This window comes from Gasterosteus aculeatus, chromosome 8 (assembly GCF_964276395.1).
Source record: "Gasterosteus aculeatus chromosome 8, fGasAcu3.hap1.1, whole genome shotgun sequence".
Classification (NCBI taxonomy): Eukaryota; Metazoa; Chordata; class Actinopteri; order Perciformes; family Gasterosteidae; genus Gasterosteus; species Gasterosteus aculeatus.
This window is the reverse complement of record NC_135695.1, coordinates 15634593-15653723: the sequence shown is the minus strand read 5'-3', so window position 1 is coordinate 15653723 and position 19131 is coordinate 15634593. Positions and strand designations below refer to the sequence as shown.

Below are 19131 nucleotides of genomic sequence, written 5' to 3'. Positions count from 1 at the left end.
ATTTGGGCCATTCACTCTGTCAGTTAAGAGTGGGTCCGGGCAAGCAGCAAACCTCCTCATGGCTCTAAGGACGGCGGCTCTTTACCTATGTTTCCTGCTGGTAAGTTCTCACATGGTTTTAATCTATATAACTTACAGAGAGGAAATATGGACATGTAGCCGCAGATGTTTAAGTGGACCCGTTGATAGGCTTCACAATAAAGTGGATTGAGGGCAGGGGGCGTTTTCCTTTGTATGATATCGACAAAGAGGTAGAAAAAGCATGTAAAACTAGTGTTTGATGTTAACATTTACTGCCCGGGTACCCCGCTAGCTTTTGTTGTCTTGTCAGAAACACTTGTTGCTGCGGGCATGTGGTGGTGTAGTGTGTCTGTCCACTGCTCGGTTCTCATCAGCTTATTGTAGGGCTGATTTCCTTGATTATAATCTATATTTGAAAACGTACCACCACAGTTTATCATGTAGGGCTGATTTCCTTGATTATAATCTGTATTTGAATCAATCGTGAACGAAAGATACTATTGTGATTCATTCTTACGTTTACTTGCCGCAGTACTAATGCTAGTGATGTTGATGTTGGCTGCTGATTGATTTTTTTCTTTTTTATCATATGGGCAGAAAACCAACAGGGCTTTGCAGAGCTGAATTGTGTATTTGATTGATTCACCAAAACCTACCATTACGTGAAAAATAACCATCCCGTCTTTGCCTGCAGGGAGTCCATTGCTGGCATGATCTGGATAACACTGAGTATGACTGTTGGCCCATCAACGATCCAAATGATTTCAACATGATAAGCTGTGGTGGTACGTTTTCATGCGTTTATAAGTCTGTTTACCTGTGAGTATTTACTGTAAAATCAGATGCGTTTCCTCTTCCGGCTGAGAAGGAAGGAGACAACATTAGATCATTTGTCTAGGATTAAGTACACTGAGCAAAAAGGTTGGGCTCAATGTAACCATGCAAACCTTTGCAATCCACATGCACATGAGCAGTGTTTGTTGAACACGTGTGTTCGGCTGACGGGCTTTAGTGGTCTTACAGGTCTGGAAATGGCCTGGGTGCAGCGTCCTCCAGAGAAGGTGTCCAACGGGGAAGAGTTCAATGTCTCGTACACGGTGACGGCCTCGGATTCCTTCTACGAGTACGCCGTAAAAAAACAGATTTTCCAGTTTAAGTAAGTGTTTTACATGGTTACTTGGCATCCTCAACGTCTGCCATGCCCAGAACCCGCGCATGTCGACGTGCAAACTGCACATACCAACAAGCACCTACGCACACACTCAAAGAAGTGATCTGGCAGGAACACAACATTTTAGATAGTGTATTACCTGACAGTATCCTTTTAATTCCGCTTCTATTATCTTAATTGTGGCTACTTACACTGATCATGGTTTCTGTTTGACCTCCCACTGTAAATAGCAACACTGAGTTTTTGTGCTAATTGATTTTAATGGTTCCCCCGCCACGTTCCCTTTCTAGTAATGCGTCAGAGGCTAAGAGGTTCTGTCATGAACATGATTGCCCGCCAAACTGGAACAACGCCAATGAAATGAACTGCTGCGTCTACCACGCCAACGTCCACTCCTGTCCTCTCGGTCTCATGGTGGGTTCTTTGAAGTGTGTTTCATTTAAAACCCTTTGACTTCTTGGTAAAGCCCAAACTTTTGTGTCAATAAATTAAGATATTTTAAGATAATAAACATTCTCAAACCAAACTCAAACCATCCTACTAAAATACAGGTTGTTAGAATAAAAAAGAATAACACATAAAAGAACATTATTGCAAAGTTTCCATCTGATTGGGTGTTTTAAAAGTATCTGTAACAGCAGAGACACACACAGACACACTCTTTTAGTGAACACACGTTGAACCCAAATAATAGTTATTCAAATACCAGCACTTGTTCCTCATGACTTAACTGTCTAAAGGACGAGTTTTGGAATGAAACCTTGGTAAACCGCTCTGTCGTCTCTTTGAAGAAACAAGGTGGAATCTGTGGCCCGTGGATTCCCGACGATGGTAAAATTGTGACTCACACTGTCTCCAAAGCGGGAAAGATGTCCCAGAAATACTGGACTTCAAAGGTGAGCAAACACAAACAAAACGTATAGATGCTCTTACAACAGGTGAAATCATGTATAATCTGACAGAATATCAATGTGTACAATCCTTAAAAAAAGCTGCGGGGCAAACATTTTTTTGTATATTTTATACATTTAGAGCTCTGATTGTTTCCTAACTGTTGAATTAAGTTATATATATTTATGTCACATTAAGTTAAGTTTAGTGTTTTTTATAAACATTTTTCGTGCCTCTCATTTGATTTAGTGAGTGAAAGCCAAGCATTATTTTGTTGTTTTATATCCTTATGGAAAACAAATGATAGTGTTGACTTATTTTCATAATTCTGAATATACCAGCTAACTCCTCCCCACCAAAATATTATGGTGGTGTTTTGTCACACAGGTGGTGCTGATCCACTTGGGAGTCACCTCCGTCATTGCTCACATCAAAATGGGACGCATGCACGCAGCACTCGAGTCCAAAGTGCTTGTTGTCAGTGTTCAAGGTCAGTCGGCTAAAAATCCATTTGTTGATACGCGGAGTCCTGCAGGATGTGCTGAAAAAAATTTCGGCTGCTCACTCATGTAAAGCTATATTTGTACAAAATTACAATTCCTGGAGTGTTGAGCAAAACCAGACAAAAGCAGGAAGAGCAGCTCCCTATTTACATCCCGAACATTAAGGAAAAGGTAAACTTGCATGTAAGAATAGCCATTATTTCAAAACAACTGCTTACATGCGTACATTTTTATATTAAAACGTTTGCACTTTAACTTTAGTAGACTGTTAATTTGTAAACAATCTGTAACTGATATCAGTGGATTGAAACCTCCAATATAAAATGTGTCATTGTGTTTCAGTGTGCGGCGACGAAGTTTGTGAGCTGGAGGAGAACTGTCTGAACTGCCCTGCAGACTGTGGCATCTGCCCGATGTCCATCACTATCAAAGTGGCCATCGGGCTTCCAGTTGCTCTCTTCAGCGGCGGCTTCATCCTTACCATAGTGGTCAGTCACATGTGTGCATCATTACATTACATTACATGTCATTTAGCTGACGCTTTTATCCAAAGCGACGTACAATAAGTGCATTCAACCATAGGGTACAAACTCAGGAGAACAAGAAACAAGAAAGTGCAATTTCCTCAAATAAGCCAATTTACAATTTGCTATAGATGAGTGACGTTACAAGTACAATTTAAGTGCTACAATTTGTTAGTCTTTGGTCGAGGTAGAGTCTGAAGAGGTGTGTCTTTAGTTTGCGGCGGAAGATTTGAAGGCTCTCTGCGGTCCTGATGTCTTCAGAGAGCTCGTTCCACCATTTCGGCGCAAGGACAGCGAAGAGTCGAGACCTAGTCGAGTGTTTTGCTCTCAGTGAGGGAGGGACGAGTAGTTTTGCAGATGCAGAGCGGAGAGTGCGGGTTGGGATGTAGGGTTTGACCATGTCCTGGATGTAAGCTGGACCCGATCCATTCACAGCATGGTACGTGAGCACCAATGTTTTGAACTGGATGCGGGCGGCCACCGGTAGCCAGTGAAGAGAGCGGAGGAGTGGAGTAGTGTGGGAGAATTTCGGAAGGTTGAAGACCAGTCGAGCTGCTGCATTCTGAATGAGCTGCAGAGGTCGAATGGCGGTGGCAGGGAGACCAGCCAGGAGGGAGTTGCAGTAGTCCAGGCGTGAGATGACAAGAGCCTGAATCAGTACCTGCGCTGCCTTCTGAGTGAGAAGGGGACGTATTCTCCTGATGTTGTAGAGCGTGTATCTACAGGATCGCGTTGTCGCGGCGATGTTGGGAGTCAGGGAGAGTTGGCTGTCGAGTGTGACGCCGAGGTTCTTAGCGGTCAAAGTGGGCGTTCGTACGGAGTTCCCAAAGTTGACTGTCAGGTCCTGGGTAAGCGAATCTTTTCCGGGAAAGAGAAGTAGTTCAGTCTTGTCGGGGTTGATTTTCAGATGGTGGGCGGACATCCACTGAGAGATGTCAGTTAGACAGGCCGAGATCCGAGCCGCCACCTGGGTGTCCGAGTGAGGGAAGGAGAGAATTAGTTGGGTGTCATCGGCATAGCTGTGGTAAGAGAAGCCATGCGAGCGAATGACAGCGCCAAGAGAGTTGGTGTAAAGCGAAAACAGGAGGGGACCCAGCACGGAACCCTGAGGAACTCCAGTAGTAAGAGGACAAGGTTCCGACACAGATCCTCGCCAACACACAAACACACACACACACACACACACTCACACACACACACACACACACACACACACACACACACACACACACACACACACACACACACACACACACACACACACACACATGCAGGAGATGTTTCATACCCAGATGTGTCTCTGAATGTCGTCCCTGCAGTGGCTCCAGTACCAGAAACAGAGGATGCTTTGGGATGAAAGTTGGATAATCAGTTACAAGAGCATCATTTTTGGTAAAACGTTGTTAAAAGATACTTTTTGCACATGAATGAAACTTAGTTTGAATGATGTTATTGTGGGATTTGCATTTTCAAATAAAATTGTTAATATAACTAAGAATGGACGAGACCTGAGAGTTTTAACTCTAATAAAGCATTTCTAATCATAAAACAACAGGTTTACTACTGACCTTGTGTATCTAACTGTCTGGTGTGTGCAGGTGACGTTTGTTGCATGGGCCTCTGCAGCACCATTAGTCTGCAGCGCGTCAAAAGCATCTCCACCATCAGTCAAACAACTGAGGTGACCGTGTTCACCGGAATCAACACTTCTGTCATCCAGCCAGGCATATTGTGAGAAAAAACATTATTTATATGAATGTTTATTGATCAAAAACATTGAATGAATCCACGCTGTGCCATTAGGAGCTCTGTTTGATGGAGATAAGACTATTGATCTCAGAGGGGGCATTCATGTTACAGCTGCCCAGACACAGTATGAAAGCTAGTAAAACAGATAAGTAAGTTGTGCCACTCAGCCATGATGTGTGAACCATGTGGTATGAGGTATCATTGGTTCAAGCAATGTACAATTATTATAGATATATACAACTACATAATAATTTGACAAAGTACATGAAGTTGCATTTGCAGTATGTGCAGTTTATGTAATATGCGCACTCTAAAATAATACAAAACTCCTAATCATATATACTAGAAATCAATGAAACTAATACAATAATATAAATGCATTAGAATTACAGTGGTGTTTTATGGTGCAGGTATTTAATTAATACAATGTTCAAGTTAAGAAGAATTTAGATAATTTACTAATTTCTTAATTTCAATCAATGATTGTCAAGTCAGTTTAATAAAGTAGATATAAGTATATAAGCAGATAAAACATATCTGTCATAAATTACTCTAATCTGTTGTTAATAAAATGCAGCCATTATGTCTGGTTCCTCTGCATGTCTCAAATATATTAGGATGTATTTTACTGACAATTTTCAGTTCAATCAATGGTGTTCTTGCAGTGACGGGAGGACAGTGGCAGTGAAACACATCCAGAATAAACATTTCACCCTCTCCAAAACCATCAGGAAGGAGGTGAAAGAAGTTAGGTGAGGAAAAATACATTTTACTGGATTAATGAAATGTTGTCTCCCAGACTTTGTTAGTTTTATCTAAATTGTCCTACTGGCTAGGCAACTGGATCACCCCAATCTATGCAAGTTCATTGGTGGTTCCATCGAGATCCCCTACATCAGCATCATCACAGAGTACTGCCCAAAAGGAAGCCTGTCGGATGTCTTGCTGAATGAGGACGTCCCCATCAACTGGGGCTTCAGGTGATAAAGTATCACGTACAGCCTCATTTTTATGCGTGTCAGCAGTGAAGCAGTGGTGAAATCGAGCTAATTACGTTTGTGCTACAAGTACTGTACTCATGTTCACACTTTCTGCTCTACCACATTTCAGTCATTTAATCAAGCAAAAACAAATAGATACATACTGAAAATAATCGTTAGTTGCAGTCCAGTTCAAAATATTTCAACCTTCATCATTCACATCTTACGGTTGCATTCATGCATTCTTCCTATACATCTTTCTTTTGAATGGATGCAATAATTATATATTTCATTTTTTGGGGTAGCTTATACTCACATCTACGAGCTGAAGGTCATGGTCCTGTCAATACCTGCAGTGAATTAGATAAAAGATTTTGATGATGAGGAAATTAAACGAAAAGATTTCAAAGTACTATTGAACAATCACACAAAAGTAGACTAAAATAAAAAATAAACATAAACAGTAACATCTAAAGGGTTTCTTTCATGCAGACTCTCCTTTGCCACTGACATCACTCGCGGGATGTCATACCTCCACCAGCACAAGACGTTTCATGGAAGACTTCACTCCAGAAACTGTGTAATCGATGACCGCTGGGTGTGCAAAATCTCAGGTAACAAAAAAAATATTGTGATAAGTCACTCAACATACAGTGTTAAAAACTAACACTATGTAACCAACACTTCATAACACTATGAAACAAAACATCTCCTTGTCATTGATCTTCTCTGCCACATCCTACACTAGAAGCAATGCAGGCTAATTATCGATGCAAAGTGAAAAACAACCTCCTTCTTCGCGGTACTCTAATTGTACTAATTATATTAATTTTTTCAGATTTTGGGCTCACGGCTTACAGAAGGGAGGACTTTGACGCCGTCAGTAACGGCTTCAACTGTGGGGGTGTAAATCGTATTTACTGTGCACCGGAGGTCTTGGTGGGAAACAGCTCCAATATATCCCCAGCGGCAGACGTCTACAGGTGTGTTTATTGTTCCAGTGTAAGCAGTTCATTGTGGACATACATGAAAATGTAATACAGTTTAATCAAACATGTAATTTACATTAAAAATGTTGTATTTATGCACTAGAAAATATACTGAGATATCCATGATGTTTTAATTTTTTACCTTTTCCTCAGCTACTCCATAATTCTGGTTGAAATTGCAACTCGCTCCAACCTCATTTCAGTGAGCGTTATGGCTTTCTTTGTATATTACAACCTCCAGCTTCCTTTTGATCTTATTTTTATAACCAGCTGACTTCTCTAACAGGACCAGGCTGATGGAGGAGTGAGGATGGATGTCATATGGCGCCCCCCTCTGCCTGAAGTCAAAGCAGGGAAGGCCGATACTGACTGTCCCAGTCAAGAGGATTACTGTGAGGTCTGTCTCATGTGCAGATGTTGCGAGAAAAGATAATTAGAGCAATGTGGGATTTTTACTGATGCTCTTTTTGAACTGTCTGTCAAATAACTAGACAAAGTTGGTAATGTTATATTGTTATTATATGTCATGGGCATAAACTAATATATCGGACAATGAGGTGTTGCTTTCTTCTGGATAGCTCATTAAGAAGTGCTGGTGTCATAACGCCACGATGAGGCCCACGTTTGAGCAGGTGAAGAAGATGCTCGACAAAATGAACCCACACAAAGTCAGCCCTGTGGACATGATGATGAAACTGGTAATAACCAACTTAAATGTGGTCAAAGAAACTGAAATGGCGTGTCAAGATATATAGAATAAATATACTAAATAGAATGTGACTTATTTGGACAAAATTAAAAAGCAATCTGTACCATCTGGAATGTTTTGAATTTCAGACACAAGATTTGTTTTATTGCAGATGGAGAATTACAGCAAACATTTGGAGGCCATAGTTGCTGAGAGAACACAGGATCTTCTTCAAGAGAAACAGAAGACAGATCAGCTGTTGTACAGTAAGTCAGGACAACAGATGTGGAGTGATTGGAAAGAGTTGCAAAAGAAAATGAACTGTGTCTTTAAAAAAATGGTTTTGGTGACAGAGTACACTTACTAGTACAAAAACAGGTGCACAATTTATTGTGAAATGTGCACATATGCTTTATCTTCAGTACGTACTAAAATGCACTATATGCGGTCCATCATTTGATGCCAGTTCAATTCAAATCCCTCAAATCCCTCAAATGAGTTACTGACACAACACAGTTCGATGTGCTCATTGTCATCTGGTGGTGCAAAAGCAGCACTTTTATCATTCCCACTCATTGTCACAAAGAAGGGACATTTTTGTTTAAGTTAGGAAATTCCTCTGCAGGCATGTTACCAAAACCGGTGGCTGATGACCTTCGTCAGGGTCGAACAACAGATGCTCAGAGCTTCACCAACGCCACAGTCTACTTCAGGTTTGCGTTGGGTTCATTCCCCATAATTGTATTAATTTGTGTTAATCTGTAGATAATCTCTCCCATTGATCTATTAAGATTGATTTTATATTTTATTTTATTTATTTAGTATTTAGTATCCATGTAGAACTGGAGATGACTGACACAGTTTTACTCCCCTGTGGTAGCGATATTGTGGGCTTTACACAATTGTCTGGTGCCAGCACTCCCTACCAGGTGGTGGACTTCCTCAACAAGCTCTACACCACCTTCGATGACATTATTGACAATTATGATGTCTACAAAGTCGAGACAATTGGTGATGCTTGTAAGTACAAACAATAAGCTCATTTTGGACAACTAACAATAACTGATAAATCATTATGATGAAGAACTACCATTAATATGTACTTTGTAATTATGTAAGAAGTTATCTCAGCTTGAAAATAAGGACACAAATTTGTTAAGAGGGAGATACACAACTAAATATGATGATTTAAAAGAAAAAACAACCGTTTTACCATTGAAGGAGGGACTGAAATAATGTTTTGATATTTTATTAATGATTTATCTCTTCTTGTATAGTTCCTTGACACTGAATACTGGCTTATCTTTCAGACATGGTGGTCTCAGGGGTCCCTCAAGAAAATGGCATCAATCATGCCGGTGAGATAGCCAGCATGGCTCTTGATCTGGTCAGTGTCTGCCACACTTTCCAGATCCCTCATAAACCCGACACTCAGCTGAAGATACGTGCTGGCATCCACTCAGGTACCGTGAATATCTCCCCTGTAGCTAGCATGAGTTGGAGGAGAGGATGATGCACGATGTATTATTTTTGCAATACTTTTCCATTCTAATGTATGTCTTTTCAACTCAGACCCATCCACCCTCCAAAGTATGACAAAATAATGATAGCTTTTGTAAGATAGACACGGCCTTGTTCTAAAAGGGAAATGGTTATCACAGTATTATCACATATATCAGATGGGCAGCCAGTGACCTCCTTCCAAATCCATATAATAGATGTCTGTATTTAGAATATTTTCCTTTTTTCTTGTTTTACCACTGAAGGTCTTGAATAGCTAAGGGGGTTAGTTTTGAAAACATAAAGATTCATTTTTTTAAATGTTTTAGTAGTATTACCTTTTCGGTAATAATTTGAAATGATATGCTCTTACCTCTGCCATTTACCATTACATATTACTACTACTAGTTATTGATTTTACTGCTTCATATGAAACATATATAGATATGCGTTACCATAATTCCAAAATTTCAGAAGTTACAGTACATTTTTTTTGCCAGGACCTGTTGTGGCCGGAGTGGTTGGCACCAAAATGCCTCGCTACTGCCTGTTTGGGGACACCGTCAACACAGCATCACGCATGGAATCAACAAGTGAAGGTCAAGATTCAAGCTTTTTATCCACTTAATATGTCAACATGCCACAGTTTGTATTCAGAGAAATGAGTATGTTGATTTTACGTTTGAACCAATGTGCCTCATGACCTCTGCATGCTCTCTTAATATTGTTTTTGTGGTGTTCTTGCAACTGGCTTCTATGGATGTTCAGGATTAGCTTTTGGCAGATTGGTCAGATTCAAATGATATTGATTTCTAAAGTTAAAAAAAATCGCGGATTAACGTGATGGAAGAACAGGATATTTATTGAGTCATAATGATGCACAAAGATGAAAATGACTGTGGTTCTATGATTATGTCGACAGCTCTGAAGATCCAGTGTAGTGGGGCCACAGCTGACCTGCTTCACATACTAAGCGGTTACATTCTGACCTGCAGAGGATCTCTCAGTGTGAAGGTAATTTTAAAAATGTGTGTACATGTGTGTTGAAGAATATGGATATATTTTTTGTGTTCCAGTGACAAACATAACCCTCTGCACCTGTAATTTGTATTAGGAAAGCAGACACCTCTTATACTGACAGGTATTTCTATTATTAGTCCACCATTTCTGTCAGAGTAGGCAAAATGACCAAAATACTTAGCAGTAGCCTATAATAATACAGCCTATAATAATAATACAGTAGCCTCCAAAATGACCATGACATAGAATCAACACCTTTCTAGAACCAGTTTCAACAAAGACTATTTTATGCTCCATCAGAGCCAGCGTTTCTGCAAAATTACTATGTCAGGGAGCACCGCAGGTGCACACATCAACCTGAGTGCACACAACCACAGCTTCTCTTGACATAAATCTCACTAGAATGATTATAAGTGTTGGTTCTTACAATACCAATTCAAACTTCTTTGTGTTGCCATGGTGGTTGCCAACGGTTTTAAAAAAATATTATAATCGCTCAAAAGATGGTGTTGAAAAATACATAGGATTTATGAGGATTAGATTTGAAAAGATTACACAAAAGTTTCCTCCAAATAAAAAGAGACTGGGAGTGGCTGGTATTTGCATTGTTTTTCAGGGAACCATCCTTCATTTCAACTGGCGTCTTTTCCCATTGTAACCCTTTTCATTGTAAGACCTCTTTTAGGGTGGTACCTGTGAGGGGTTTATTTCTCAGTCGCAAAGGAGTGCGGCGGACAATGGCTTTATTTAAAATTCAAAGGAACACATGTTTTGCAATAGGACTCTCTTCTCTTCCTCTTTCACTCTCCCATTTCTCTTGTCCAAACAGGGAAAAGGGGATATGACAACATGGTGGCTTGAAGCAAAGCAAGACGATTACACAGACCCACTGCTCAGACCATCTGAAACCAGAGGAGTCCTGGTGCCAGTTAGTGACTAGTTCAGAGCCTAAACTGTAACAAGCACTGTAAGAAAACTGGTCAGGCTTTGTGTTGTGCAATTTAATTGTATCCAGTGAGGTATTTTTTGGTTAAATACAATTATAGGATGAACTAATAGTTTATCATAAATATAAATACCACTGTGCACTGTAAATCCCAAAAAATATGCAGATAAACATGCCAAAGTTATCTAAATGCTATTTTTTTTATCACACGTTACCCGTACAAATGTTCTCTCATGAATAGCTTTATTTTTATGTTTTCAATCTGGGGGACTTTTCTTTCATTCGATTAATCTAAAGTAAAGGAGATAGTCACTGCCTTATATTAGAAAAGGTCATTTGTCCCCACAATGTGTGTACCGGTACATAGGAAATCAAACTCTTGCATTCATGCTTTTTTGATGCAGAATAGATTTGAATTATCTAAATAACAACCGCTTTGTGTTTGTAAAATAAGAATGTGCTGTTGTCTGTAGCAGTTTTTGTAAGGTGTTGCTTACTTTGCAGTGCAAAGAGCTAATTTACTGTCTTGTTCTTAAATCCAGCGATGCAACATTTGCATTAAAGCTACTTGTAAGTAATTAGTAAAGTACAAGTGACTGGTGTTTCTGGACACTGCACGATAGATTATTTCCTTATTTAACCATACTGTCAAAATTTCTATGTAATATTAAAAATATTGAATAATTAAAAACAACCGTGCGCGTTCTTCATTGGTGTATATATGTTTTAAACGATAACGATTAACCCTTGCAGCCAACAGCCAATCATATTGAGCCGTGTTTGGTTGCTAGACAACGATTCGGCCAATGAGCGTGCTGTTTGGTCGCACATTTGCTGTCAGTAGTGTGTGTGTGTGTGTGTGTGTGTGGTGGCGTAGGGACAGACGTGGTTTAGCAGCGGTTGGGACACACATTTAAAACGTAAGTGATATGTTGGTCTCTGCTTCTGTAGAAAGTGAACATTTTAAACGTCGGCTTTCGAAACGAGTTAACAGTTAAGTTATCAGTAAAGTATCAGCTGTTTTTAGGCTTTAGTGGGCAGTTCACGTTTGGCCATTTGAACATTAGTGTTACATTGACCTCCTGTGTGAGCGACCCGCACAACCCTTATTTTGTTTAATATTGCCAACGTCTGTTACAAAACACGAGTTGTAGCTAACGTTAATTAGACGTGTTCAACACGCCAAACTTACACATCAATATCGACATCAACAACTTAGACTGGCTGGCCCACGGTTATCGCTTTGTAGCTTAAGTTAAAATAGTTACACTTCATAACTTTGACTAACACTAAATGCTAACGTAGCTAAAATAAAATTAGAAAAAAAATCAAATCAAATAAACTAATTGCTAACTGTCTGAAGACACTAAGGTTACACTGTATTTCTTAGTCATTTTACGACAGGGCTGTAGAAAGATAATTCGATTGTTGTGCCAATTTGTCCTAACTGTCACTCAAATGAAATGCACATTCTTGTTTACCTTCTTTAAATGTCACTTAAGCAATGGAGATTTCATACTGATAAAACAGTTTGATTCCGTCAAAGGTTAACACTTGTTAAGTGGTCAGTCTAAGCAGCTCATAGGTTTCTTAAGCTCTGAGACTTTAGGCTCGCCATCTGTCACCAGGCTGATTAAATAAGTACCATTAAAACCAAATGGAAGGTCCCCTGCGTCAATAACAGCCTCCTGGTCATTGCAATGTGTGAAAAAGCTAATTCATGAAAACAATAATTGTATCTATTTTTAAAAGCAGTTGCCAAAAAACCTGTTGTTTTTAGATGGTTCTAGCTTTCATTATTATCTATACACCATTTGTAGGAAACATAGACATTCATACAGGAACACAGGGTTTCTGATTGTGTGGATTGTACGGCAGAAAAATTGCCACACTGTCGGTCTTCGATTCTGATCGTCTGACAGCATAAAATGCTAGCCAGGTTCAAGTCTGTAACCTGTTAAAATACTTTCCCTGTGACACGGGTGTAACGCAAAAAACACAACAACAACAACAACAGCAGCAGCAACATCAACAAAACAATTATGACTCTGCTGTCCTCACACTGTTTTTTCATTTACCCCGTTATTCAAACCCTTACTGCTGCGTGTCTACTTCCATCGGCCTGTAATCCAGACCCTGCTGAATGGGCGCTGCTAATCTGACCTTCTATTTCAGGAGCACTGACTGCGTAGGTCGATCTTGTGGCGAGCTTGTATTGTATCGTCCACGTGCACTAGAGGATCCAGACACGATCCAGCCTGAAAGCTGCACAGCAACAATGCCAGAGTCCAGAGGCCTGGGTGAGTTAAGATTGTGATTTTTGTTTTAAGATCGTTAGAACATTTAATATGCACTGTCAATAAGACATGCTGCCTAGTGTACTCTGTTGTTCATAAAAAAACATTTAACATGTCTCAGAAACTGCAAAATATTGTAATATGTGATTTTGACTTTCTGTCAGCATCATTAGTCAGACTGAACCGAAGCACTGCAGAGTTCTGTATTAAGCAATTGTGTGTACTTTACTGTATAATTATCAATACTTTGTTCTTTGTGTCAAACCTTAATTTTTGTGACCTCAATTCCTTTCATGTTTACTGCACATGAAGTGGTTTCTTTTTCTTGTCAAGCATTGTCAAATCAGCATATATCCACTCTGCTTCTTTCCCCAGAATTCAGGGACATTTGCAGCAGCTCCGTTGAATGTAGACCATCTCTCTTGGGACAGATTAGCCCATCATCGGTGCCGCTGCACAAAAACCACATTCTCAGTACCTTCTGCAGAGAGGACAATTTGCAGGAATGTTTGTCACACATCAATCAGGTTGGTGACCATAAATGTCTCGCTGAAGTACTATGAACACAGTTACTGCTACATGCGTGCTTGCTGTTTAATGTAAGCAATATCATCGAAAGATATAAATACAGTATCTATCTATTTACATATCTTACCTTGTCTTAAATGTAAATGACTACAATGTGACTGGTTTGAGTTGGGCCAGTCCTCCACATCTTTTTCTGCATTTATTCCCTTTCACAGGAGGTGTCATCTCTTGGCCTCCCACCACTTTGGACGGAGTCAAGCGGCAGCCCAGAGGTGAATGTTATGACTGTGCTCAATTGCATGTATGACCTGATTCATCTCCACCACAAGGGACTCCGGACTCTGGAAAACATGGAAGTGGAACAGCTGAAGTCCATAAGCAATGTGGACTACCTGAAGCTCACCAGCACCCAACTAAAAGTATAGTAACATGTGATTACAGTAATTCCTTTGTTGCATTGTAAAATAAAAAATATCAATGGCATGTTTAACTAAACTAAACCTCACGTGGTGCCTGTCAATTTCTGAAAATAACAAAATTGTCCTGTCGTCATAGGAGCAACTTGAACTGTCCAAAAGAGAAAACACAGGACTGCTTGAGAGAGAACGACAGCTGCATTTGAAAGTGAAGAGTTTGCAGAACTGCCTGAAAAATGAAAAAGATGAGGTACTTTCTTTGGACTTTTTGGCCCAGATAACGCTAAATGAATCCACTGGCAGGTTTTTGGTTTCAGGTGGATGAACATGACAATCCCAACGGTAAAAACTTGTTTTATTTTCCCCTGCCAGGTGCAAAAATTTCAGAACATAATTGCCAGCCGGGCCAGCCAGTACAATCATGAGATGAAACGGAAAGAGAGAGAATTTGACAAATTGAAGGAGCGCTTGAATCAACTGTTGGTGGACAAAAAGGAGAAGAAACCAGGTTAAAGAGAACCTTTTTAGTCCCAGCCGTTGCAAAGATAATTAATAATTATAATAATTAATAAATTAATGAAAATATAACCAATATCTTACCAGACACACGGTTAAAATGAAGATTCCATTTTATAAAACAACTTTTCATACGTTTGTCTTTCTTGCTTCCAGCCATTGATGTATTAAACAACATTGGAAGAGCTGATGGAAAGAGAAGCCTTTGGAAAACTCAGAAAACAGAAGCAAAGTAAGTTTACTTCTTTCTTTTTAAAGTCATTGTTTAATATGTTACTTTTTGTCTCAACATATTTGTAAATAACAATTTCAGGAACAAAGGAGGAATTACGCAAAAGCATAATGAGAGAATGTTTTTACTCACCTTACTTTTGCACATCCACTCCTTTGTCAGCTTTCTAGGTGAAACACATTTCTTTTAGGAACAAGAGCTTCAAACATGGTTACACTGCTAAATGCTGGATGTCACCGTAGCTTAAATGATTTTCCTCTGATACGTTTTTTCATAACAAACTAACAAACGGAGGATTGTCTTTGTCATCCCAAGGCATGAGGAGGAGATGTACAAGACTCTCCTGAGTGACTATGACAGCCGACAAAGGGAGATGCTGCTGGAAAATGCAGAGTTAAAGAAATTGTTACAGCAGATGGAAAAAGAAATGCTTTCCATTCTGAGTTCAAAGAAATCAACGCTGAAGGAAGACAAATGTCAAGATGATGGTATTCAGGTAGGGAGAGTTTTTATTCTTTTTATTCTTTTTTTTCTACTTTTTTAGGGAGTTAGTAATGAGTGATTGCTCTCACTTCAAGGCCCACATCTTTCTCAATTTGTTCTCTTTGATCTCTGAGGCATTATAAAATGGAAAGTGCTATTATGCCACTTTTCCTGTTTGCTCCTAATATTTTGGCAATAACATTTGGTGGATGGATTTCAAAAATGCAGCAGATAAACACAATAACCACTGTGAAAACTCATCACAATCAAATTGGCAGCTGATAAAAGTCGCTCTGCCTCTTTCTTTAGTCTACCGTTGCCAGATGTGCTACCAATAGAGTGAAACACATTTTCATTTTTAATCTCAGGCTGACCCAGAGGAGGAAGAGGAAGTGTTTGATTCCAGTAAAGAAAGTGTGGAGCTGTATTGTGTTCATTCCCGGGAGAAGCTGACCAACCGCATTCGCCTCCAGTGGAGAAGAATAAAGAGCCACGTTGAAAGCTTGGACAGCCAAGGTAGCCCTGATGCAGCAAACTGTCCCTGTCCCTGGAATATAACTTTGTGTCATGGGAGGATTCCAGATAGTTTGGACTCTTCTCAAACATCATTAATGTGCTTTGGAACCATTGATGCAGCAACATCTAGTAAAGACATGCAAAGAGCCTTATTAAACCAAAGAGAAACTGGCAATGCACTGGAGGTTCACATTAAATTCTGAAGCCCAAACTCTTAATATGTATGGAAGCTTTTTCAAATCACTTATTACTTATTACACTTACAATGCACTTATTTTCCAATGACATTCCACTCTGGATCCATGTTTTAAAAAAAAATGCATTTGGATGTAAAAATAATTGTAAAATGGTTTTACATGGACATTGGGTTGTTTGTTTGGTATCTTTAGCTCAGATGGGCCCGAACAAAACCGATGATGCTGCATCACAAGAGACTCATGTGGAGGAGATGAACAGACTGAAGCTGGAGATCCAGCAGTGCAAAGACTTCATTCAAACACAACAGCAGCTCCTGCAGGTGAGACTGAAAGGTCCATTAGTTCAAATGGACAGTATTATGAGTCAGTCGCATTGCAGAGACAAGAGTGTCAAATTATCAATAACCAAGTAATATATTGTATTCCGTTTAGTTAGCACCTCGTTTGATAAATTCTGGCCAAACAAACCGAACACATATTGTTTTCTTGTAGCAGCAGCTGCGCCCTCCGTGTGACGAGGAGGCTACATCATTGCTGAGCGACTGCTACATGCTGCAGGAAAAAGAGTGCTTCAGAGAGGAGGAGAAGTCCCTAGAAGAGCAGAGGAAGTTCCTCGAGAGGGAGAGGGGGAACTTCACTGAAGCAGCTATAAGGCTTAGCCATGAGGTGATTGATTAAAACAAATGATTTCAGAATTCGTCGGCAATATATATTAGGCAATATGACACTCAGGGTAGGAAATTTACAAATTATTTAGGGGGCGATTTTTACCCCCCACTGAAAACCAGATGCATTTTATAAGAAATTGGGGGCATTTATTGAAACTTGTGCATAACATTCAACCTAATTGTCATCAAGTGGCAGAAATAAGACTATTAGGCAGTAATCTACAGATTCAAAGTGTTTTCTTAGATTTTTTTAACCAAAACAAGTGGTCTAAAAGTTGCTTGTTAATGTGTGAGTGTCTACGCTGTTACATTATACTGTTCCAGGTCACCTTTTTCTAGATATTATTGATAACGTATATATTATCAATAGGCCGGACACTGGGCTGATCCCATTCATTTATACCACAACTGTGCTGCAGTTTTATTTGACTAAATTACTTCTGTTTTTGAATTCACTATTTGAGTCGAAGTACGCTTTTATGTTATTCATATCTTACTATCAATAACTCACTTACCAGACAACAATCAATACATTTTAAAATATATTTGCAGCTAAAACGGAGTCCAGTGCCCCATCGTCTCCAGAAAAGCTCATCATGTGCGGGTCTGACACGACCCCCTCCCAACAGCAGACCTCTAAGGCACACTTTTCCTAATCCCAGATAAAAGGTGTTTTTATCTGACTGTTTTTTTTGTTGAAAATGAGATAAATGCATTTATTTATTTGTGTTTCTTTAATAATTGGCAGGTATGTCTAAGACCTTGATCTGAGGCTAGTATATTTTTGGCGATGAGGGTGTGCCAGGGAAAATGAGATATCTTTTATTGTAGATGCTGCTGGGCATTGTTTTATGTAGATTCAATGCTGCTGTTTCCTTTAACACAAGAAACTGGGTTAAAAGTGAAGTATTTTCCTATCTTTTAACATAAAAATGTGGTTGACATTGACATCAGGCCATTGTAATGTTAATATGAATGTGGATTATTTTTTACCATGTGTTTATTTTAGTGGCTTTTTTGGACAAATGTGATGTGGTTTAATTCATTATATATTCTTAAAGCTTAAGTTTCTTGCCATTTACCCTTCCAGTAATGCATGCAAACTTGCATACAATTACAACAATTGCAATAACGTATTGAGATTTCGCATGAGATGCGGTTTATTAGAATTATATCCAATAGATGCATATTATTGTAGTTGACTGTTCTTAATTTAACGAAGAGGACTTGGAATTTCAAATAATATTCTTTGATCTGTTATACAGACATTTCTTTTATGGGTTAGCTTCAAGAGATTTTACTGCACAACTTATAAAATATTTGAGGGCAAAGCTAGCTCAAATGACACGTTATTCATAATTTCCCATTATTTAAACTTACCACAACAAATTCTTAAAATGCAATAAAATACTAATTTACATGTCCCACATTTTCCTGCATTATGTGATTAAAAAGGTGAAACACAAACTGTAAGCTTATGATGAATTGTAAAATTTAAAAGCCTGTGTTTAATACGCGATATGCCATTCTAAAGCCCCCCCTAAAATGTTCTTCAGCTCGCTCAAATAATTTAGCATTATTGGCTTTAAAAAAAAAAAAAGATATTAAACTAAATCAGCGATTCCCAAAGTGTGGGCCGCGAAGGTACTGCAGGTGGGCCGCGAGAGGTCATTTACAATAAATAAAGTTTTTAATTTTCAATTTTGCAAAGTTTGAAATTAATATCAAAATAATTATGATGCGCCACATTAGTTATGTGAAACATTAACTGATGAAGCACAAACAATTTAAACGAACGATTAATAAAACAATAAGGTTCTCGCTCGAAACGGCTGCTCTTGTCGGCCTGTCGTTATTCAACAAAAGGCGCCGCCAAACAAAACAATGTCAAATGGGGCGCCCTCTTGTAGTATTAAAGTAAATATACCGCATTTTCCACCGTCCAAGGCGCACTAAAAAGCCTTTAATTTTCTCAAACGACAGTACGCTTTATAATCCGGAGCGCTTTATATATGGATCAATTGGTTAATCTGGATTTTTTCATGAATGAATATGCAATGTGCCACGCCCGCAGTATTTAGCCCCCTCTTACTTTAAATACTAGCAACGCCCATGAGTGTTGGATTGAGACTTTGTGACCTTGCTAGTGGCAAACTTGATATAAATGCTATACAATATAGAGTATCATACAACGTAATATCCCATTTGGCATCTTTTGGTTGAACGTTTTTACCGCAAAAAAAACCTAATCCAAAAGTGAATATTCATCTTTTTTGTTGAAAATAACGTTTAAAAT

The 19131-nt window shown here is 39.1% G+C and overlaps 3 protein-coding genes across 5 annotated transcripts; all 3 read left to right on the top strand.

Moving 5' to 3' along the window:
• On the top strand, window positions 1-2656 carry LOC144411432 (uncharacterized). The gene is made up of 6 exons (XM_078108093.1): window positions 1-100; window positions 716-806; window positions 1045-1177; window positions 1483-1606; window positions 1984-2088; window positions 2471-2656. Exons 1-6 carry the CDS (start codon window positions 59-61, stop codon window positions 2654-2656), a joined length of 681 nt encoding a protein of 226 aa, XP_077964219.1. The 5' UTR covers window positions 1-58.
• Window positions 2657-2909: 253 nt separating this feature from the next.
• Window positions 2910-11673, top strand: LOC120823940 (atrial natriuretic peptide receptor 2-like). Its single transcript, XM_040184427.2, has 17 exons — window positions 2910-3074; window positions 4430-4502; window positions 4709-4841; window positions 5525-5611; window positions 5696-5839; window positions 6332-6453; window positions 6678-6822; window positions 6982-7030; window positions 7115-7225; window positions 7407-7526; window positions 7689-7782; window positions 8142-8229; window positions 8397-8536; window positions 8827-8979; window positions 9517-9615; window positions 9939-10030; window positions 10866-11673. The coding sequence occupies exons 1-17, from the start codon at window positions 2910-2912 to the stop codon at window positions 10974-10976; spliced, it is 1926 nt and encodes a 641-aa protein (XP_040040361.2). The 3' UTR covers window positions 10977-11673.
• A 57-nt stretch (window positions 11674-11730) lies between these two features.
• LOC120823957 (afadin- and alpha-actinin-binding protein) lies at window positions 11731-18475 on the top strand. 3 transcript variants are annotated; one of them, XM_040184461.2, is made up of 12 exons: window positions 11731-11902; window positions 13158-13282; window positions 13655-13806; window positions 14023-14226; window positions 14363-14473; window positions 14596-14731; window positions 14896-14971; window positions 15287-15467; window positions 15823-15970; window positions 16360-16487; window positions 16660-16833; window positions 17388-18475. In XM_040184461.2, the coding sequence occupies exons 2-12, from the start codon at window positions 13261-13263 to the stop codon at window positions 17499-17501; spliced, it is 1446 nt and encodes a 481-aa protein (XP_040040395.2). In that variant the 5' UTR covers window positions 11731-11902; window positions 13158-13260; the 3' UTR covers window positions 17502-18475. The 3 variants fall into 3 exon arrangements, with proteins under 3 accessions (XP_040040395.2, XP_040040396.2, XP_077964491.1); XM_040184462.2 differs by having other exon boundaries at window positions 11732-11902; window positions 16663-16833; XM_078108365.1 differs by lacking the exon at window positions 17388-18475 and having other exon boundaries at window positions 11732-11902; window positions 16663-16862.
• Window positions 18476-19131: the final 656 nt, after the last annotated feature.